Below are 23,474 nucleotides of genomic sequence, written 5' to 3'. Positions count from 1 at the left end.
ACGGAAGATGAGACACAATGTTTTGTTCGCATCCTAGCACTTCTGGATAAGTTTTTTGTAACATGTTTTTAAAATAAATAAATAAATAAGAATATCATTTTTATTCTACTATAGAAAGTTTAATCCAGTTTGTATCCCCACTGGAGAGAGAAGTGGGATATAAATATCTAAATCAGAGATTCCCAACTTTTTAAAGCCCGTGGGCCCCTTTGGAATTCTGCCATAGCGTGGTGAGTGCAGCCACAAAATAGCTGCCACAAAGGTGGAACCAGCCACAAAATGGCTACCGCAGCTTACTTTCAGTCATACAGTGAAGATCCTCTTGGCAGCTGCTGCCAAAGCAAGATTTTTAAAAATCTGTACAGCCAATCATGAGCCTTGCTGGGCACAAGCCCCACTTGGCCCTGCCTGCTTTCTAAGAACACTTGGTGGGCACCAGAATAGGAGTTAATGGGTGCTTTGGCACCCACGGGCACCATGTTGGTGACCCCTGATTTAAATAAATATATATCCTTCCCAAAGCATTGACTAGCACATACAAAAGTCTTAGGGAGAAAAGAGAACATTAAAAACAAATCAAACCTTACATTTAAAGAGTAAAATCTCTCTGGTGCAGCTGCCACTGCCAGGCATACATGTGATGCCTCTGTAACTCATAGTCAAAAGGGCCAAAGTATTAGCAAGTTAATTCATCAAGGTCCATAAAATGTGAAATCTTTCTCAGCAAGTGCTTAATCTCTAGATGTGTTGGCTGTGGTTCTTGCAGCCGAGGCTGCTGTTTCACTTTGATTTGCCCCCATACTGGGAAGAAAAGAAGCAGCTATCCCATGAGCCCTTCCGTTGAGTAAAGGAAGATGGGGGGGGGGATATTCTCCTTGAAAAGAACGCTCATCCCAGCTGTTTCTGCCCAGGAGGATAGAAATAGTTATAATCTATTCCAGAACTGCATGTTCCAAGCACCCCAGGAGGAAAAACTGCAGTAGTGCGTCCGGCAGTAGCTACACTTGTAAACTACCAAAGCAATCAGTTGTTCAGGTTCAGAGGAGAAAAGATTCTTGCAAAACAGAGCTTTTTTTTTTTTAAAAAAAAAAATCTTAATGAAACAGAAGAGCTGTGGGTTAGGAAAGGTGTACATGGGACGCTGTAGCCAAAGAGCTCCACACAGCAAATTGTCTTGTTCTCTGCAGCTTTGCAAGTTCCTGGTTTTTACTGGCATGCGCTGTCATGGAGTACTTGTATGTGGGGGTGTGAGTTGATAGCTGTTTCCTGGGGGGGGGAGATTTGTGTCATTCCAAACCACACCTTCTCTGATAAATCTTGAATCATAAACTGTGTACATATTGCTACGCAGTCAAAGGGCTTCAACAGTTGGAACATTGACTCCAAGGTATGTATATGTGCCTTCAGTGTCCTTTTGTGCGCGCGGGCGGGGGGGGGGGCATATTTTCTTTAAAATAAATTTCTGTTTTCTCAGTTCTCCTCCAGCTACCTACTTTGGGGACGGGGTGGCAAATGGTGGTAAGGGTGTCTTTGAGTACTCCTTGGAAGCTTTTGGAACCAAGAAACAGGAAGTCCAAAAAGCAGGTGTTATGTTAATTAGATTATAAATAGCCAGGGACTGTTCTGAAAGAGACTGCAAAATGGCCTTTGCTTGAAAATGTTTGGCACTAAATAACTTTTAAAATAAATACTTTTAGGCCTTTTAGGCTCATGCGCTTGTCTTGCACACAGTGACGAAAATAATCATGCCAGCCTGTTTTTTCCATCCCCTATGGCGAGGACCCCTTTTCTGACTCTCAGCCTTCAACATGTGTGCAAGTGTCAAGTGTGTTGTATGTTTCCTGTGTCCCTGGAATCGGGCTATAAAGGCAATCCTCTGTGCTTCTAAAGGAAGTATGTTTTTACTGCTGTGTCCCTGCAGGCATGTTTTGTACTTTGCATGTGTTAACCAGACCTTTTGGTAATCTGACTCAATGCCTACTATATCTTTTGTTCTAAAAGGTTGCCGGGCAGAGGTTATTTCACCCCTGTCTGTATGTACAGTGTTTTCTCACCATGCCTAGATGTATGCTTGAACTGAGGCTGCTGCAGTGAGTTCCTGAACTCTCCTTGAAAAAGGGCTGAAGGAGAGGACAGGAAGAGCCATATTCAAGTAAAGAGGAAGTGGGGATAAACACAGCGCATGGCCTTCACCCGAAGGCACCAGATGTGTGTGAGCAATGCATAAACTTTGTAACTAAGTAAACATCGGCCTAACGATGCAACTTTTATATTTTGCCTCCTTCCCACCCCCCAAGTCTGAACCTCTAAGGCTTGCTTTAGTAAATGTGTAGCTGTAGGGATGACGTAGTCTCCTCTTGGAGTGGATGCAATTTTCTACACAGAAGTTATCCCCAAGCAGGCCTGTAGCTAGGATTTTGTAATTCAGGGGGCCTTTAAATAAGTCAGGGGGCACTGACGTCCCAAAATAAAAAATAAAATAAAAATTTTAAAACTCACTTTTATGGCATTTGCACTTTGCTTGCCTACATGGGGAAGCAAGCCACACTTGGGGAAGGGGCGGTGGTGGGGAGTCCTCCAGGTGGCCCAGAGAGTTGGGAGTCCTCCAGGTGGGCCAGAAAGCCGGGGGTGGGTGGGGCTGGATGGAAGTCGGGGGGCTTGGCAGGAAGTCAGAGGGCCAGGCCCCGAAATGCCCCACTGTAGCTACAGGCCTGTCCCCAAGTAGGAATCATTTTGTGCAAAGATAGCTAGGAGTTTGAAGTCGTGCACCCAGAAATCTGAAAGAGCTGCTGATTTAAAATAATGAATTTACTTTGTGCACAATGTTGTTAAGCAGTGGTTCTTTAAGAAGTCATTTGTGGTCACTTTCCTGATCATCTTTGGATATTTATAAACCATTTAATACCTGCTCTCTGATTTCTTGTCTCTTTGTTCAAAAAAATGCCGTTGGATGTATACAGTGTAACCTTTTTTGACAGTTTGGTAGATACAAGAGTCCTGTGTGGTTCAACAACTTGCTTCTAGGAGTTGACCAAATAGGCATGTGTTGTCTTATTTATTCTGCTTCTTTTACTCTGTGTACTATTTTGACGCTGGCTCTGTGTTCATGAAAGGTCATCCTTATGCTTTCCTTGATGTGCCTTTTTGTTCTTTTTACGGCAACTGTGCCTGGCACTGATTGTCTCTGCTCCATTTGCTGGGTCACAGACAAAACCTCTCACCTGTTCTACAGTTTCTCTTCCTTATTAAACAAGAGCATGCTGTGTAGCCAACTCTGCCCCCCCTTCCCCCCCTTTTTTCGGCCAGGGCATTGAAGGTATGTGTGCTTCTTAGCTGGGAGAAGTTTATTCTCCCCTTCAGGAATTTGTGATCTGACCCAGCACGTTGAGAGCTGTTCGCAGGAGATGAAACTGCATTTACCTGGCAGGGACTGGAGCCCGTGTTTAACTGTTTGCATCTGGGAAGCAGTTGTATGATGTTGCATTTGCGGACTTGATTAAATTCTTTCTTGGCTTTTGCCACAATCTGTGGAAGAAACGCCTCTCTTGAGATCTGCAAAAAGCAGCACTTCTGGCCACGTTTTGAATGACTTCATGACACAGAACTAGCAATTAGTCTGTTTCAGACTTTGGAGTGTTTGTCTCTGAGTTTGGTCTATTTGGGTTCTTCTTTAGCAAGGCTTCTGAGCGGTCATTGCTGTCAGGCCTGTCTTTTGGATGTTGGGAGTTCCTTTTGGCTGTTTTAGTAGCTCAGTTGACTTTATTTATTTTGCAAAGAGACGGGGAGGCTTTGTTTAAAAACGCTGCTGCTGCTGTGCTGGTGAAAACAGAGCCATCCTATAGGTGTCCTTTCAGACAGTGTAAGAACCACTAGAAGAGTAAATTCCGCACATGTCTGTCTTCAGGATCATGGTAACTGTCAGCATGGGGTAGAAGAGATGGAAGGAGCTAACTCTCTGTGTGTAGACACAAGAATAATCCTTCTCTCACGTGTCTCCTGTACAGACGCATTGCTAGCAGACCTGGAATCGACTACCTCCCACATCTCCAAGCGGCCAGTCTTTCTGTCGGAGGAAACATCCTATTCCTACCCAACTGGAAATCACACATACCAAGAAATCGTTTTACCTCCCCCGGTGCCACCACCTCCTTCTAGTGAAGCCTTGAATGGGACCGTGACTGAGCCTTTAGACCAGTGGCAACCCAGCATCTCCAGAAATATCCACCAGCAGGTAAGGGGTTGCTGAGGATGGCGGGGGTTGTCTTCATTATGCTTACGGAAGTGAGGAATTCATAGATAACGTCTGCTGAGTTGGTGTAAAGCAGGTAGATTCAGCCAAGCCAGCATTATGTAGAGAGGGAGAGATCTTTCCACTAAAGGTTCCAGATATAGCCATCCAGTTGCTTTGGTCGTAAAACCTGAGTCTTCCATATCTCCTGTCTCCCAGCTGGATGGTGGGTGCTTCCTAACGCTTCTGAGTGCTGTCGGGTGCTTCTGTGTTGTACTAGAAGAAGCAACGACTCACTTGGCTGGACATTTTTGTCGTGTTGTATTGTGAGTAGACCAGTGATATTTACATTGCGTTACCAGCTGGACTTTGGTGCTTCTTTTCCTCCCCCGGAAACTTACTGTTTCCTCTTTTCTCTGGCACAGCCCAAGTCTTCTGATTTAAGTACAGAAGCCTTAATTGATGGCAGAGTACACAAGTTGCTAGAAATTTTTTTTGCCCCCCCCCCCCAAACTGACCTTATAGTTTCACACCCTGAAAATGTTAATCACAGCCGCCCTCCTAGTGTTATGCTACAAACCACAGCAGAATGAGGTGGATATTAATCACTCACCTTGCAGTCTTAGGAAAAGAGACGATGGTTTCTGTAGCTCAGAGGTGTATGAGACATGAGATTAAACTGGAGGAAGTATGTGTTTCTGGACGGGGGAATGAATGCCTGTTCTAGGGATGAACAGTTTGTTAGCAGGCTGCATCCTGTTTGTTCCACATTCCAGGGTCTCAGTCACGCATGATACATTGCAGTTGGCTCTCAAAATTGTTTGGGTCTTTCTTTACTCAAGCAGTTAATGAAAAGCCTACAGGAGGGGCCCTTCAGTTTTTTTGAACAACGCTTCGGTCACCGAATCTGCTGTTTGTGTGGAACACTTCTAGAGTTGAGTCCAAATGCAGCAGTTGTTGTACTAGAGGCTACACAAATTTAAAGGAGACTGACTGAGGAGTAGGGACCAAGCTTGTTTGCTCTCTAAAATAAAAAATAAATACATCCAGAACTAAGTGCTGCTTGGAATCCACAGCCTAGGTTGTGGAAGCCTTTCCTCCTAATTCCGCACTTGAAAGGGCTGGCTGTAGTTATTCATTGGAAAAGGAACAGTACTCTGCACTTGCTCTGAAATACAGTTTTTACTTCACACGTTCCAGGGGATGGATTTAGAATAGGCTCTGGGGTTAAGTCTTGGCTCAAATTAGGCCCTGAATCTTCATCTCCGAGGTATAAAGAGCAGAACAGGCCATTGAATCCTATTTTTCTTTCTTTTTCTCCCCCCCCCCCCTCAGTAATTGTTTTAACACTGTAACTAAGGGCCAAACTATGTGTTATCCAGAGTTCTGTATAACTTTCCCAAACTTAAAAAACCCCAACAAAACAAAGTGCAGATATTGGAGGATGCAGTTAGGAGAAAGGGAAGACTGCTTGCCTCACCTGGAGGGTGAATAATCCTTTCCCTTCCATGCTGTTATTCCTTTTAGATCTCTTTCCTGTGCATGTGCATGCTGGTTTTCTACCAGCTAGAGAAAAAGACATGGAAGGAAACCTTTAAAAAGCATCTTGGGGAAAGATATTTTGAGAGGAGTAATTACTGTTGTGCATGCGCGCACCTTTTCTTAGCTTGCGATTACGGTCTCCTCCTGAGGCTCCACTGAGACAAAGTTGCATGGAATGTGTAAATTGAACCCTCAGAATATGAGCTGTGAACCAGGAGGTCCCTTATTCAAATTTGTCTTTGGTTATGAACTCACAAAGTAGCTTTAGAAAAGCAACCTTGGCACACACACACACCCGCCGATTTGTGACATGTGTGTAAAGTGCCATCAAGTCGCAGCTGATTTATGGTGACCCCTGTAGGGTTTTCAAGGCAGAGACTAACAGAGGTGGCTTGCCATTGCCTTCCTTTGCATAGCGACCCTGGACTTCCTTGCTGGTTTCCCATCCAGGTATGAACCGGGGCCAACCCTGCTTAGCTCCCGAGATCTGATGAGCTCAGCCTAGCCTGGGCCACCCACGTCAGGGCTGATTTCCAACATACAGATAATGTTGATCTACCTTGATGGTTTGGTATGAAGACTGTTGAGAGAATGTGAGAAGATTTATTTTTTGGGGGGGGGTTCTTAAAGTGGGACTTTAAACAAGCATCTGACAAAGTGGTCTTTGGCCTACAAAGGTTTCTAGACCAATCCGTCTTTAAGTTGCTACAAGACTCTCTTTTCTTTTTACTGCAACCGACTAACATGGCAACTCCTCTTGAACATGTACACCTACTAAGCTTTACCCAGCAATGACGCTTATATAATATTATGGTTTAGGAAGGGGAAGGGAACAGAGAAGGGCCCGGTTCTGGGACAGAAAGATTTTTTTGCCCATGTGTCTTGTATATCCTAATAAATTTAAATAACTTCCACAACATTTATCCACAGCCACAGTCCCAGTCTCCTGTGTACAGCTCCAGTGCCTCTGTTTCCAGAGAGTGTGTCATCTCTCCTACACGAGCTAGTGAAGAGGAGCACGTCTACAGGTAGACCACCTTCTCTCAAACTCCCCCCCCATTCCTGTTTATGTTGAGGCCAGCAGATGGATTCTTATTGCATTGAATATTCATGTAATAAAATTCGTCAAGGTGGGGAAATTTCAGCTTATTTAAGAACGTTTGCTTATTCAACTAAAATCTTTTGCTTTTCTTCTATGGTATTCAAGGTAGTGTCACATGCTTTCAGACTAGCATGGCAGCAATGTAGCAGTTAAGAGACCTAGTTTTTATTTTGTGGCCTGACATTTATTTTGGATCTGCTTTTAGTTAAGGTATATTGTGATACATGACTCTGTTTCTCCAAGTGCAAAGGGAGGATTTTGTCACATATCTTTCCCCCCCAAAAAAAACAATTATTCCATGTCCATTAACTCACAAAATGGACCACAGGCTGGGTTGTAAGGTTACTTGATGAGCTACAGAATTAATAAACTGTTTCATCCAGTCAAAAAAAATGCTTCATTTTGGAAGGGAAAAGTTTTGTGTCATTTGACACATGGTTCTTAATTCTGGCACTCTGATGCCATAAAGGAATGGCAGTGGGTAGGGAAAGAGTATGTATTGCCTTCCTTTTCGTTCCTATGTGATTGGGACCAGTGGTAACTAGGGGTCAGTTAGCCCAGGAAATAGAAAGTAGTTCCTTGTTTGTGGGTGACCATAATTTAGTGTTAGAGCATGCACTGCATGCCCAAGGACTTAGGTTTAATCCCTGGCCTTTCCAGTTACATGACCTTAGCTAAGCTGAGAAGGACCTCTGCCAGAGACCCCAAAGAACCAGGGCCAGTTTGAGTAGACAATACTGGGCTAGATAGATCAGTGCTCCAAAAATGCTTATATAACCACAAATGACCATTTATCAAGTGGTAGTGCACTATAACATGTGTCAGTATTTGAAGTAAGCTGGTTCTTTGGGTAGTGGCCTGGGACCATTTTACTACATCTGATGTATTAACTTACCACTTGGCAGGATGATACAGATAGTGAAACTACTCTAGGGTGAGAATTTATTTGGAGACCGTTCAGTCCACCTGTATTTGGTGCTCAGGAAGGCCCTATCAAGTGTCAAAGAAGATTTTACTGCTCACCCCTCTTTCTGATCAAGTACTGGTGTGTGATTAAAATCCTCATCCTGACTTGGCAGGTCATTATGGGTAGCCGATTTAGTAGCAAGTTACTGCTTGGGTAAATCATTGTCCATGTGCACCAGTTATCTGGTCATGCTGAAGGGAGATGGATGACGATGATCGTTCTGATAGCAGTCCTGTATATCCCAGCCAGGACCTCTTAGGGTGAATAGCATAGACTGAAGCTCAGATGCATGTTTATAAACATGCTGGGGAAACACCTTGGCTCAATGTTAAAGCATCTGCTTTGCATGCAGGGAAGCCCCTGGCTCAGTGTCTGACATCTCCGTTTTTAAAAAAAGGATCAGGCAGCAGGTGATGAGAAAAGGCCTCTGACTGAAACCCTGCAAGAGACTTTGCTCATCAAAGTAAACAATAGTGACCTTGATCTACCAATGGACTGATTCAGTATAAGGCAGCTGTATATGTTCAGGGACATGTGACGAGTCAGAGCTCCTTGCTGTTGACGTTGCTTGTTGTTCAGAGTTGTCAGTGTCCTTGATGCCTTACAGACTAATGTAGGTAAAAAGTCAGGTGCTGTCCCCCCAAGGATTTTGCAGTCTAAATGCTGTAAACGGAAGTAACAATGAAATCAGGGAAAGGAAGGAAGAGGCAGCGATAACTACAGATGAATCTATGCAAGTGTACTTACATGCGTTTTGCTTCATTTGTGGGCCAAAGGGCTTTTGAGGAGGAGCCAGAGGTGGCATCATGTAGATGTTCTGTAACATGTGTGTCTGTCATATCCACCACATAGTTAGAGTCTCCTCTCCATACCTTAGGGTGTTTATAGGTAAAACAACAACAGTACAGCAGTGTACAAGAAACATTCATGCATACCATCCAGTGTGTGAACGGGCTATCTGCGGTCTTCTGTGCAGAAACAGGAGATGTTGTACACTCAGTTTTGAAATTTCGTGAAAGGGGTGGTGGGTGCCATTACAAAATGGCTGCAATGGGGGGGGGAGCCAATCACAAAATGGCTGCCGTAGCAGAAGAGCCAGTCATAAAATGCTGGGAAATCCCAAGGCAAGTGGCCTACTATGATGGATAAAGGTGCTCCCAATAGGAGCCCCTTACAGATGCCAAAGTTCTGTTCTTTTTCAGACACCACCTGTTACTTGGAAATAAAGGAAAGCCAGTATTGGCTTTTTGCTTTGGGAAGGATATGCTGTTTGGTTTAGATTTCCAAAGAAAGGGAGAATTTGCTCTTACGAGGCCACAGCTAGAGGCTGCCAAGCCAACAGAAAACTGTGCTTGTGGCTAGGCTGAGAGTGTAGGGCTGTGTGACATGCCTGTCTGGGATAAACTTAACATTTTGCCTACCTGGAGCTCCCTGTTCCATCCAAGACCTGCTGGTTTTTATCTGCAAGATTCAAGAGGCAAGTGGACACCAGGGAACATATCAATGGGTGCTGTTGTGCCTCCTGGGTACCCTTTTGGGGATTTGGTGTAGTGCTTAGGAGCGCGAACTCTAATCTGGGAGAACCGGGTTTGATTCCCCACTCCCCCACATGCAGCTGCTGGTGTGACCTTGGGTCAGTCACAAGTCCTTTCAGAGCTGTTCTCTCAAGAGCAGTCCTCAAAAGAGCTTTCTCAGCCCCGCCTACCTCACAGGGTGTCTGTTGTGGGGAGGGGAAGGGAAAGGAAAGGAGATTGTAAGCCACTCTGAGACTCTGAATGAAGGGCAGGACATAAATCCAATCTCTCCTCCTCCTCCTGCACCTTGTTAGGGGTTTAAGGCTTTTGAAGAACTAGTTTTCGTACAAGCAAATACACACAGTAATGCAAGTCATCTTTTTAGAAAGAGCGCGAAGTTCATGACTGACTCACCCTCTTCCTTTTCCTCTGAACTCCAGTTTCCCTAAAAAGCAGAGGTCTGCTGAACCCTCTCCCACCCTGATGAGCTCCTCACTGGGCAATAACCTATCAGAACTGGACCGACTGCTACTGGAACTGAATGCTGTTCAGCACAATCCTCCTAGCGGCTATTCGGCAGGTAAGGGCTAGCAGCTCCAATGGCATCAGGCAGCAGAAAGCAGATAAATTAAATTGTGGGGGAAGGGGACTGTGGAACGTCCATCTGCTATAAACGACTTGTCTTGAGGGGAGTGTTATAGCTGAGCTTGGGATACCTGTCACTCCACTGGGAGCAGCACAAGGCCAGTGGGGTTGAAGAGGAGAGGGGAGGGGAGATCCCTAGTGGCCTGCTGTAGTTCTTAAGTTATCTTTTGAGGAGCAGAAATGTAGGAGCCTGCAGTGGAACTTTGGGTACAGAAGGGGAGAGAATGTGCCGTGTAAAAAACGTTCTCTTCCGAGTCCTCTTTATCTGCCCTGCCTTCTTCCCGTAACTTTTGCCAGTGCCTGTTTTGTTGCAAGTGGTTCTTATCTGCCTGCCTGTGTTCTTTTCCTTGCAAGATGAAACCACTAGGACCCCCTCGTTGCCCAGTGGGACTGGCTCTCACTATGGCATCCCGGAGAACACTACCTCTTTGAACACAAAGCCAGCAGCCCCTGTGAAAGAGAAACCCAAGCGGAATGGAGGTCATGACATCGAGGACGTGTGTCCTAGTGTGGAGAGCCTTTTGGATGAACTGGAGAGCTCGGTGCCTAGTCCAGTGTGAGTAACGATTGGGCCGCTCCTCCCTTAAGTGCATGACTGTCAGATAGAGAAAGCAGTGGCACTCCACTCGGCATCTACTGGGGCCTTTTGGTGAGGACCTGCCGAAGAGAAATGGAAAACTGGTGAATCTGAAAAGTTTGGTTAGCATTTACCCCACAACAACTAGAAGTGAATTTTCACCAGGCGTGTAATATCAGGCTTCCGTCTGCAGATATGAGGACTAGATTCTGGTTTTCAGAAAGCTGAGTTTTTGTGCCGTGTGCAGGAAATGAGGATAACAGTGATGATTTTATAGAGCACCCACAGTAAGATAAGAGGCAAGATAGAGAGAAGAGATTGGATTTATACCCCGTCCTTCACTACCCGAAGGAGTCTCAGAGCAGCTTACAATCCCCTTCCCCTTCCCAAAACAGACACCCTGTGAGCAGTGTTCCCTCTAAGCTGAGTTAGTGTGAGCTAGCTCACAGTTTTTAAGCCTCCGGCTCACACATTTTCCTCTTAGCTCATGAAGGATGGCTCCAGAGCAAACTAATTTATGCAGTGGCCAAATCTCTCATTCACAACTTTAATGCCAGTAGCTCACAGAGTAGAATTTTTGCTCTCAAGACTCCACAGCTTAGAGGGAGCATTGCCTGTGAGGTAGGTGGGGCTGAGAGAGCTCTTTCAAGTACTACTTATGAGAGAACTGCTTTGAGAGAACTTGTAACTGACCCAAGGTCACACCAGCAGCTGTATGTGGAGGAGTGAGGAATCAAACCTGGTTTCCCCAGATTAGAGTCCACTACACTGAACGGGATAGACACCCTGCCCCTTCTGGTTTATATCCTAAGAGTTTAGACACAAGGGAAGAAGGGAAAAAGGGAAAAGTAGGACAGGTAGGACATCAGTTTGAATATCCTGTTCTGAACAGGTGAGATTGCAACAAGCATAGTGATGGGAAGAGCCGAGTGCATGCCTGGAGTTGAAGGGCTGTAATGATAAGCGATGGGAAGAAGAAAAGGGTGCAGTGGATGCAGTGGGCATGAGAGGATGGAGGACACCATGTTGGGTTTGTTTGCTAAGTGTATGTTCTATTTTGCTTCCATATTCAAGGCAGCATACAGGAAGTCTGTCATCTAGACATTGACCAGGCCTGGTCATGCTTAATTTCAGTGAGGCTGTTTGTGTCATGTGCTCACTAAGCAAACCCTAGGATCAGGAATTCCAAAAGGAAAGGGTTACTACAAAATAATAGAGACTGAGAAGGGGGATAGAGAGACAACACACACTTTTAGAAATCTATAGTGGGGGGAGTCATATGATAATAATGATCAGGGGAATGGGTTAAGTAAGAATTCAGGAAGGAGGAAAGAAAAGGAGGAGGTGGGAAGGTGTGTTGCAGTCATCAGCGCAAGTAATAATAAATAAGCAAAAACCGTAGTTGATTCAGTAGAGGGAAAAGGGGTAGAGTGAAGGGCTGTGCAGTGGCAGAGCATCCACTTGGCATGCAAAGGCTCCCGGTTCAGTCTTCAGCATCTCCAGTTAAATAAGAAGGTGTGGTGACCTCTACCTGAGACTCTGGAGAGCTGCTGCCAGTCTGAATAGACAATACTAACCTTGATGAACCAGTGGTCTGATTCAATATAAGGCAGCTTCATGTATTCACATGTGTGCATTTTTATAGATGTTCTTTTCAGTTTTGCAGTCAACAATTGAGTGAACATGTAGACAAGGAGGATCAAAAGATAACACTGTGAGGAAACAATGCAATTATCTAGTAGAACAGAGAGGGAAGAAATTTGTGTGATGAGGAATGGGGGACTAGCTTTGTTTCAGATCTGCACATCCCTGTCTTCCGCTTAACTTGCAGTGAGTAGCTTCCCTGTGCAAAGACATATTTGGATTTGGGGGCTCAGCATTTTCAGATGGTACAGCTTTGTAGCGGCATCTGAAATAAAGGTGGGGTACTTGTAGTTACCAAGCTGCCTGTTTTATTATCCACATAGTTTGTCCTTAGGCAGTGGGAAACAAGGGTTACTCAGAATGGACTGTTGTGCCCATGGGTGTCTCAGCTAATGGATGCTCTGGTTTCTGAAACAATCCCAGATTGTGCTTTTATTGCCATCCTAAATAACAGGTGTGACACATATGTTTATTAACTAAAAGATTTATACCCCAACTTTCTCTAGTGGCTCAAGGCAGTTTATAATTTCATAAATTAAAAGCATACAAAATACAGCAATGCCTTGTTAACCTCCTTGCCCAAGAAAATGCCTGCAGCTTAAACCCCATTAAAAAGCCCTTGCAAATAAAACAGCCTTACAGCACCCCCCTCCATTCCGCAAGATAGGAGCCACTATAGAAAAGGAATGGGTTCTAGTAGATACAAAATAGTTTCCCTTAAGCGGGGGGACAACTAGAAGGTGGCAACCAGAAGACCACAGTTGGTGCTTGGGGCCATATGGGGAGAGGCAGTCCTTCAGTCCACCGTTTCTTTACTTCATTTATATCCCAATTTTTGCCCCAATGGGGACTCAAAGTGGGTAACAATATTCTCTTCTCCTCTGTTTTATCCTCACAACAATCACGTTCATTAGGTTACTGTATGATTGGCCAAAGGTTGCCCAGCAAGTGTCCATAACAGAGTGAGGTTTTGAATCTGTCTTTCCCAGATCCCATTTGAACTGTCTAGCCGTGGGGTGTCAAGCATGTGGCCCGGGGGCCGGATGAGGCCCCTGGAGGGCTTCTGTCAGGCCCGCAGTGGAACTGGCTGTCTTCTGCTTCTTCTTCCAGTTCTGCTGCGGCTGTGTCATTGTAGATTTGCAGCTTACAGATACACACCTGAACAGCATACTCAAGATTGCAACAGCACAGACATTTTGATGCAATAATTCAGAGCAAGAGGTGTCAGTTATCAGACACTGTTAAATAAACAAAATATTGCAAGAGTGCTAATGTTTTAAACATGTTTTTATTTTAAGTAAAAAAAAATCCCTTTGTGTTTGTGTCCTTTATAAAGTTTATATCTCCGCTACCTGGCATTACATTTTATGACGCACATGGCCCGGCCCAACAAGGTCTCATTTATGTCAGATCCGGCCCTCATAACAAATGAGTTCGACACCACTGGTCTAGCCACTACCCTATGCTGGCTCTCAAACAGGATAACGTGCTATACGGGACCAGGGAATAAACCTTGTTCTCTGTTTTTGGAGGGAGAAATAGCAGGTCTTCTAACCCGCAATTGAATATCTGCTGTCTTCTGTTTTGTTTTGGGTCAGTCCAGCCATCACTGTGAATCAAGGTGAGATGAGCAGCCCCCAGCGGGTCACCTCTAGCCAGCAGCAGACTCGCATTTCTGCCTCTTCGGCGACGAGGGAACTGGACGAGCTGATGGCTTCACTGTCTGACTTCAAGGTGCCCTGTCCAATACCTGGCATGTGCCACTCGCTTGTCCATGTGTCTTTCCTCACCTACTCCTTCCCTTTGCCTTCTGTGAGAGTTCTGTGTGCACAAGTGCACTTCTTTCATCCCCACCCCCCCAGGTGTTTTTGTTCCTCGGTGGTTCATTCCGTTGTTGCCCTTCTCACACCATGCCTTGTGTGATGGGCCCTTGCAGCTGGACATAAGAGTTTTCCTCTTCTGCTGCACGACTAGGCTGTCTTCTCAAGGAACACAAAGTCTTCAAGTTACATTTGGGAGCTCATGTGCATGTTTCCATTTCACACCTTGCTAAATATTTGCCAAGGGGTGAACAAGGTCGGGGGTGGGAGTTTGAGAATATGTTTGTGTAAGAAACTTCTAAAAAGGAGGGTGTATAGGGAAGGCAGGAGATTTCCCCTGCAGTGGCTGCACGACTGTGGGGAAAGTGACTGCAGGGAACCCAAACCCAGCGTCTCAAAAACCGTAGTGTGTAGCTTGGCCCTAAGCCCCAGTTCTTCCAGGAAACACATTTTATTATTCCATCTTTCAGGAAATCCATTTGACAGAGAGTGCAAGATAAGTTTGGGGAATTCTCTCTTCTGAACTTTTTCTTTTAAGATACCTCCTTAGTCTAACCCAGGCATTCCTCTGAAATGGAGTTAAGGCCTTGTTAAAGCTTTTCTGGTGACTGTAGTTAAGCGAGGATGCTAAAGCACAACGGGAATTTTATATAGATTTTTATATCTTACCCCTCCCCCCCCATAGCAGTGTTTACTGTTGGAACTGTTCAGTTTAGAGGTCTAAAATAAATAAATTTTGTTCCTTCCGATCCCAGTCCCATAGTGAACCGAACTCCGGCAGTTTCTGTAGCACCCACATGCATCCTTCTGTTATAGCTGTTCGTGATTTTTTCTCCTGGTGTGTCTCTGATAAGCTGTCTGTGCTAAGAAAAATGCTCTGACCGTCTTCAGGTGACCTTGCAATGAAAGGTGGAGAAATTAGAAGGGGTGGGGGGGAGGAGTTGTTGTTGATGCTTAGCATTTTAAAGCAAGAGGCAAAAAACAGAGGCTGCAGGCAGGACAGAACAGGGACAGAAACCTAGCTAACAAAGCCGGGAGGTTGCTGTATTTTGAGAGACAGCCTTTATGCAGTTAGTTCTGCTTCATTTCTCTTGCTGCCTTCTGAAAGTCTCATGTAAAGAAGTGGCTTAAGGAGTGTTGTTGTATTGTTCAAACAGGAAGTATATATAGTGTGTATCCTGGAAAGCTTCCTTATGTGACTTGTTTGTATTTTAACATTTTTAAAAGGGTCTGAACAGGCTTTTACCTTTGCTTGCCCCCTTTTTCTTTCTACCCACCCATGCTCCACATATCACTCTTGGACGAGTATAACACCATCATGTTGGATCAGAGTGAGGGCAAGTGTATTCCTAAGAGTCCCAAAATATTATCATCTGATTGTCTTTTAGTTCTTTCTCTATGCTAATTTAGTTGCAAAGTGGCATGCTACTACTTCCGCAATTTGCCGTTAATTTAACTGGACAGTGTAGGTGAGAAGCAAAGGAAAAGGCAGTAGCACTTAAGAAAAATGTAAGTGCAGAGGGCAAAGTCCAGCTGGCTGTGTGTTTGCTGGTGGATTAGTCCTTCGCAGACAAATCCACCACATGAAGTGATCATAAACTGGAAAGCGCTGGTTGTATTTGAACAGGTGATGTGTTCCAAGTACAAGAGAGCTCAGTGGTAGAACACCTGCCTGGCACACACAAAGTCCCAGGTTCAATCTCCGACATCTGTAGTTAAAAGGGATCCGGAGTTAGGTGACGTGAAGGACATCTGAGACTCTGGAGAGCCACTGCCAATCAGAGTAGAGGCAGTTTCTTGTAGTCTGCAACTGTAACGGCAGTTTCATGTCGTCACCCCGTTCCTTAGTTCTGCAGACATTTCTGCCAGGGTTTTATCTTTATCTTCTCCTGTCTGGCATACTAGACGTTATGACTTAATTTGAAAAAGCTTTGATGGTAACCCAAATTGTATGCCAAGGAAAGGTGAACTCTGGTATCTGTTTTCAGTTAAGCAGATTTCTGCCATTTGCCTTATTTTTGCACAATTTATTTAGTCATAAGAATAAGCAAGAACATCCCTGGCCATTGAAATCTTATTCAACAGCCCTTTGAACTTCCAAGAGTTTGATAGGCATTTCAAGCATCTGTTGGTACCATAAAGGCTAAAAAGCTTGGTTTTGTTTTGTATTTCCATGAAAGCTGAGGTTCTCGGGTAGCTAGACTCTATGCTCCAAGTACTTTTTCAGCTTTGGGGCCAGGATCACAGCTCCTGCACAGCCCAGGTGGTGAAAGGTGAAAGCTCCTGACTGTTGGGTCCTGACAAGAGCATTGATGGATGACTTGCTGTACAAGCATCCTAGATTTAAAATTCCTTGTACTGTGTTGCGGGGCGCTTGAAGCTTTCCACGGTTTTGAACAAAGCTGAGTTGTTTGGTTAAAAGGGTGCAGTCTCTGACCTAGAACACTCTTCTCAGATTCAGTTGCATGAGAACAAGGTGGGGAAATAGCCACTCAGCCCTCTGAATGTTTTGTTTACAGGTGTGCTGAGCTCTTGCTTTTGTCTCTAACTGAACTAGCCAAGCAGGGGACAGGGCTGAGATGTGGGGCTGTTTGAGTAAGCGGGTGGCTTGCTGCGCCTGTTGGATTCCGTGCAGGTTTCAGTTCAATTGTTCTCATGACCTACTTTTGCAGAGAGAGAGAGAGAGAGAGAGAGAGAGAGAGAGAGAGAGAGAGACTGACTGACTGACTGACTGACTGACTGACTGACTGGCCGGCCTACTGTCAGAAACTGTGTAGCTCCGTTGCCACCTTCTGCCCTGCCTCATGATGATATTTTCCCTTCCGGCTACCTTCGATAACATTTTTGGTTTAGCATCATTTTATGTGATCCCCCCCCTCCCCCCCATTACTATTTTCCTCTCTTTCTTCAATTCTGTTTCCGTCTTTCTCTCATCCTCCCCCACCTTCCCCCCCCATCTCTCCTCGACCCCGATTTCGTTCTCTTTCCACAGACCAGTTCCACTATATCACTGACCTCTGAACCTTCCCTGGAGCTGCTTCCCGGCCCTGTCAGCCCAGATTTAGCTGACAGCATGGCTCCCCTGGCTACCTCACAGCAACAAACCACAGGCCGTTACAGGGATGTGCCAGGCCCCCTGGCACCTATGTCACTGGAGGTCCTTCACATTGAAGAGGAGGGCAGTAGTCCGGCCATAGCGGGTGTTCTGGGACATCCTCCTACCACCCTACAACATCCTTCTAGATCCTGGGCCGAAGTAACTCTTCCAGAGGCATCCGCTGCCCTCTCAGGGTCAGACGAATTGAGCACAAAGCCCACATCCAATGGGGCTTTTCTCTCGGTTTCTAAGATGCAGTCTGTGTGTTCTAGTACAGGACGCCAGAACTGGACACCGGCAGAACCAAAAAAGCCTCAGAGTGAGGAGCAGAGGCATGGAACCAAAATTGCGACAGCCTCTGCTTCAAGCTCTTGCGTAAGCAGCAGGGCGCCAACAAAGCTGGAGCGGGGGGCTACGCTTGATCAAACAGCTGCTGCTCACAAGAAGAATGAGGTTGACAGAATGGCTGTCAGTGAGCTGAGCCATTCAGAAACGCCTTGGCGTACACCTAGAGCACCTCTTGATAGAGACCATGTTGCTCCAGCAAGGTACCAACCTGATCTTTGGAGTGTGGATCAGTGGGATAACTTCCCAGGAGCCCGAGGCCAGCTGAACCGTACTGTACAGCAAGTCACTAAGCAAGCGGCTGGAATCCAAGAACCAGCTAGGGCAAATAGCTGTCCTGATGTTGCTGAGAAGAGGCATGGTCAAGAGAGGACTTCCAGGAAAAACAGTCTTCAGAATATACCAGTAGACCAGCAGAAAGGGTCCCTCTCCACCCTGATAGTAGCTCCAGAGTCTATGGGAAAAGCCAGAAAAGAGGAGCTGGACCTTCTCCCTGCAACTTCCAGGATTCCTGTAGAGAGGATTTCTACATCAGGCCAGGCATGCATCATAGTGAACGTAGAGGGGAGCAAATGTCTAGTTAGGAAATCTCCTGGTGGTGCAGCTAGTTTGCCTGTGCATGATATAAGTGCCTTTGGGATTTCTCCCATAATGGGTTGGTGTCCAGAAATAAGTTTGTCTTGCATGTTTTGCCGAAGTAGATTTAGTAATGGCTGCATGGGGCTGTGAGCTGCTCTTAAGTTTTGATTGGCACCCTTTGGTCTGGTGCTTGGCTCCGTTTGAGACATGAGAATGAAAAGCTGCTTGCAGTCTGTCTGCCATGGGACACTTACCAGGGGTGAGGCCTTAGAGAGAGGATTCAGAAGAGCAGCACAGTGTATGATGGCAACCAAAGGAACCTCTTTTCAGGTTATCACTCAGGCAGTATGTTGGTAACCTTGCTGGCATAGCATGTGGCCTAGTTCTGGAATTATTCTGTGCAAATGCGGTAGGCTGTATCTGCAAAAGCTTGTACTACAAGGGTGGGAAATGGACCTCTAGGCTCTTAAGGCCTTCAAGTTATTTTGCTGCTGTTGATTGCTGTGGCTGTTCTTCTGCATGACGTGTACCCTTACACTGTCTCCAAGTTGTTGGGATTGGAGAATCCCCTAAGTGCTTAAGGCCATCATGATGGTTATAAAGTTCTTAAACCTGAAGAGATGACCTCTGTTGAACTTGGCCTACTGCAGCGACTTTGTTGGCTTTCTGTAGTTAGAGCTGTGTGTGTTCAGCTGACATTGCTCTCCTTAGAGGACTTTTCTAAAAAAATTGAGCTTATGCCTATGGCGCTGCCAAAATTATTTTTTTCTCCCCACTGAGAAATGAATGGCTTCTGCCCCCCCCCCCATGGCCACTAACTTTGTTGAGTATGAAGCTTGCGCTTCCTGTGCCATTCAGTTAGAGCTGTAGTTCTTGTTTTTTGAGGCTGTCATTTCCTCCTCCCCCCATTAAGATAAAATCTGTTATCAAGCAAACAAAAGAGACCTCCAATGTGCACCCCATGTGCCGAGACCTCTCGCCGAGACGCAAGCTGGGGCCCGCTATATTCCACAAGTCTGTCTCCCAAGACCGCTTGATTGAGGAGCTGCAAGACAGGCTGGGGATTAGCAAACCAGAACAGGAGGAGTGGCGGAGACAAGACAGCTGGCTGACCGAAGGGGTCATCATCATCTCCAGGCCTCCAAAGAAAGAGCAAGATGGTGTCCAGCAGGTAGAAAAGGTAGAGAGTAACACCTTGTGTATGTGTGCGTGGTTTTTGCCTCTGCACCCACTGAAGGAGTGGTATGATGAAATTGGCTTAGAGAACACCTGCATGGCACCTGCCCAGCTTCTCATTTCAGGAAGGTAGTGCACACACCTGGAATCACAGGAATTCTCTCCTCTTCTCAGTCTAGTAAAAAGGTAAAGGGTTCCCTTGCTCGAAAGCCAGTCGAATCCGACTCTAGGGTTGCGGTGCTCATCTCCGTTTCAAAGCCGAAGAGCCAGCGCTGTCCGAAGACCTTTCCGTGGTCATGTGGCCGACATGACTAAATACCAAGGCTCACGGAACGCTGTTGCCTTCCCACCGAAGTGGTACCTATTTATCTACTTGCAATTTCTTGCTTTCGAACTGCTAGGTTGGCAGGAGCTGGAACTAGAGACGGGAGCTCACTCCGTCATGCCGCACTCGGGTCTCAAACTGCTGAACTACTGACCTTTCACAGCCTGCAGTTCAGCGTCTTAACCACTTGAGCCACCGCAGCTCCTTCTTCTCAGTTTACCCTACACCTAAACAAAGAAGCCAGTGGTGTGAGCTACATGGTTTGCATTGCTCACATAATCGTTACTGTCAGTCATTTTGCATGTTTAACTAGCAGCACAGGCTAAATCTCCAATACCTGTGGACAGAGAGGAACAGATGAGTTGTCCAGTGACATATCCAGTCCCTAAAATAAGAAGGGTGCACACATGTCCTTAGAAGTAGGCACTTATACAAGTTAAAGAGCCCAACACGGTGCCATCCCAGCTAACGGTGTTGCATCAAAAACCAAAAGAAAGAAGTAGAATACAAGATGCCTTGTTTTCCAGATACTTAGCAATAGTGCCTTAAAAGTATCTGAAGTCAGAGCTAAATTTAAGGACGTTATGTAAAGTTTGGCTTTTGTAAAGTCTTAAATAATGTAGTTCTTCACTCTGTAATCTTCAGGAGCTGTACCTGACAGAAGCTCTGACTGGGATCTGGTCCTCTTTGCCAAACTAGTGGTTCCTCTCTAGCAGCTTGGAGACCCAAATCCCTCTGTCACACAGAGGGGCTGTTTCTCATCACATAGCATTTTCTTAACTTACTGAACATGATTTTCTGGGTACCTTTCTTCTTTGGCTTCTCCAGATGAAAGTTCATGTAAACAATGCCCTGCCTGCTCTGTTTTTCCATTTGATTCTGCTCGGCTCTAGGGCTGGGGCTTTTTTTAAAACAACAACAACAACAAACTAGTGCTTGCTTTGAGGTGCAATGATGTCGCTGCACGAGGTAGAATAGCTGGACCCTCTTTTGTCCCATGTTGTCTCCTCTTGATATTTGAGATTCTTCTAAGCTGCCTCTAAACTTGTTCACATTTCTTCCTGCTCTCTTCCTAGGTTATAATTCCTGCAGAATCTCCCCTCCCACTGAGAAGAACGGTCTCTGTTCCACCCTCTCCCCCACTGCATTCTCCTAAAGATGTTTCGAAGGTCGTCTCTGTCAATACCACAGTCTCCTCGTCTCCTATCCCCCACCCGCCGCCGCCTCCTCCTCCACCTCCTCCCTTGCCTCCACCGCCGCCGCCTCCACCACCATCTCCACATGTCCCGCAGCTGCGCTATGCGCCATCCACCCCACCTCCCCAAGCTCTGCTCCAGTGGGAAATGCTTTTGGAGAACACTCATTCTCCCCAGGCATGGATCCAGAGAGAGCCAATGGCAGCGGCTGCTCCACCCAAGGCAGTGATGTCGGTTGGCTGCCAAACAGATGAGGATTCTTTCTTCACACCCAAGCAGGCATGCTTTTCTAAAAAGGGTTTTTGGTTTATTCGTACCCTGTCAAACTTGAACCCAGCACCCACAGACTTAATGGCTCCCTAGCCAGAGACACAAGTTGATCCTGAACCCGAAGAGAAAATGTTGTTGTTAGTGGAAGAAAACAATTCTCGGTTTTTCTCGCAGGGCTTTTCACACATGGGTGCAATAATCCATTGCCATATGTGTCTATTGGCTGCAGTGGAGATAGGATGTGACATACATTGAAATAATCTGTGACTGTTAGGCCAAATAACAGGCTGTATGTAGAAGTGGAGTGGACCCCCCCCCCCCAACTAGGATAGCTCTAGTCCCAAAGTTCCATCTGTGAGCACTTATCAGGTAGGATTGTGTGATTTGGAGAGTACGCTTACAGAAATCATGTTATTGTGTCAGGGGCCTGTTATAAACATTGCCTGTGGAAAACTTTACCTCCTTGCTTATGAGGAGATCTATAGGGTTGTAGAGGTGTACATTCAGAAGAGTTCCCATGATTTCGCTGAGAATGGTCTTAGCTTTCTGTGCTTGGCTCCATTCTCCATGGCTTTAATTTTTGACATTAGGATGGAAAAAATTATGCAGAAGCATTCAAATACCACATGGCTGAGTGTTCGTTTGTCTTCCATCCTCATGTGGAAATAGTTAGAAGAGGAGAAATCCCTGTATATTAGCAGATCAACATAGAAAAGGCTTCACAGAGATTGTGCTTAGGTTTATACTATCTCAGCCTATAGCTAGAGTTTTGGTTGGGATAGCCTTGCCTTCTCTTCCAATTTTTAGAATGCTATGGATAGCTTTCCATTATTCCCATTTTACAGATGTGGAAGCTGAGGGTTAGTGAATGGCTTGAGCCCCATTCTAGCCAATCAGCCTGTGGCTAAGCCAGGACTGGAACCTAGGATTTGCCTGAACCTGCATGCAAACCTTTGCAGGGGGTTGTGCTGGCTCTGAAATGAATGCAGCTACAGTCCAACAGCACTCATTATGAATTTGTGATTTGTAGGCCTTTTATACTCCTCTTCTGGACCGGGGCTCCTGTGTCCTTGCTGCCCGCCCGCCCACCCCAGAGAAGGCAGGAGATTTTCTCTCATTCCCACTCTAGCATGCTGTGTGGAAAATGGTTCTCATAGTGTAGAGGTTGATTTGTGGCATGCACAGAACTGGGGGAACGTGATTGTGATCTCTCCTGAAGCATGGCCTGCTTGTTTCTAAAACATGCATTTAAACCTGGAAGCCACAGCAGCCTTCTTTGAGCTGGCATGAGTCCACAAAACCTGTGGCATGACCTTTGCAAGGACGTGAGTTTGGCTGGGGAATGGGAGAAATGGCAACGAAAATTCAATCAGTTTAATGAGTTAAAGAGTGTTGGCATGTTGCAGGCTTGTATTGGAAGCTTAGAGAGATCAGGACTCAAATAGAAAGCTTACATAACATCTCTAATGAAGAGCGAATGGGCTGGGAATGCTTTGGGACTTTTTGTGTACTTTGCTTTGGTACTCATGGCTTGGATGTTTGTTTGTCACTGGGATAATTGCTTTCTTGGCTCATATTGGCAGAATAGTGCGTTTCTGGGGGGAAATAGTCTGCTTGTAAACAACAGGCTTGTAAATTGCCACTTGCCTGGTCCTCTGGTGAGTAAAGATCGTTCCAAGTGACCAGCTGGGGAAATGGTACAAAATCCAAGTGAGAGCCAGTTTGGTGTAGTGGTTAGGAGTGTGGATTCTAATCTGGGAGAACCAGGGTTAATTCCTCACTCCTCCACATGCAGCTGCTCAAAGAGCTCTCTCAGCCCCGCCTACCTCACAGGGTGTCTGTTGTGGGGAGGAGAAGGGAAAGGAGATTTGTAAGCCGCTCTTGAGATTCTTTCAGGTAGTGAAGGATGGGGTATAAATCCAGTCTCTCATCTTCCTCCTCCATCATCATCATAACTAATATCTGTGCAGAAGGACACCATCCTGTGACCCCCGCATAGAGCTACAGGTTTTAGTTTGTGAGCTGTTGTATGCACAAGTCTCCATCAGATATGAAACTACCTGATACTAATTAACATAAGAACATAAGAGACGCCAATGTTGGATCAGGGCAAAGGCCCATCCAGTCCAACACTCTGTGTCACACAGTGGCCAGAAATACCAGGTGCCATTAGGAGGTCCACCAGTAGGGCCAGGACATTAGAAGCCCTCCCACTGTTTTTTTAAATAATCTTTTTATTAATTTTCAAAAGGAAATAACAAAGAAAATCATACATTGTTTTCACATCCCAGAAAACCAGAAGGCAAAAGACTGGAAAAAAGAAAAAAAATTAACATATAAATAATAATCAATTATTCATTCCATCTCTCTAATAAGTTATCATCTCATTGATTTTACAGATCACGTACTTCATGCCTCTCTATAAATTTACCAAAATTTATTTACTA

The 23,474-nt window shown here is 45.6% G+C and overlaps 1 protein-coding gene across 1 annotated transcript in view; it reads left to right on the top strand.

Moving 5' to 3' along the window:
- PXN (paxillin) overlaps positions 1-23,474 on the top strand; it is an 81,674-nt gene that overhangs the window by 38,213 nt on the left and 19,987 nt on the right. Inside the window, exons 2-6 of the mRNA XM_015425353.1 lie at positions 4,005-4,231; positions 6,701-6,798; positions 9,794-9,933; positions 10,353-10,554; positions 13,818-13,953. Coding sequence (XP_015280839.1) covers positions 4,005-4,231; positions 6,701-6,798; positions 9,794-9,933; positions 10,353-10,554; positions 13,818-13,953 — 803 coding nt within the window. The remainder of the gene's footprint in view (positions 1-4,004; positions 4,232-6,700; positions 6,799-9,793; positions 9,934-10,352; positions 10,555-13,817; positions 13,954-23,474) is intronic.

This window comes from Gekko japonicus, unplaced genomic scaffold (genome assembly GCF_001447785.1).
Source record: "Gekko japonicus isolate JY-2015 unplaced genomic scaffold, Gekko_japonicus_V1.1 scaffold135, whole genome shotgun sequence".
Lineage (NCBI taxonomy): Eukaryota > Metazoa > Chordata > Lepidosauria > Squamata > Gekkonidae > Gekko > Gekko japonicus.
Note: the sequence above shows the minus strand (reverse complement) of the source record. Positions and strands in the feature narration are given on the sequence as shown.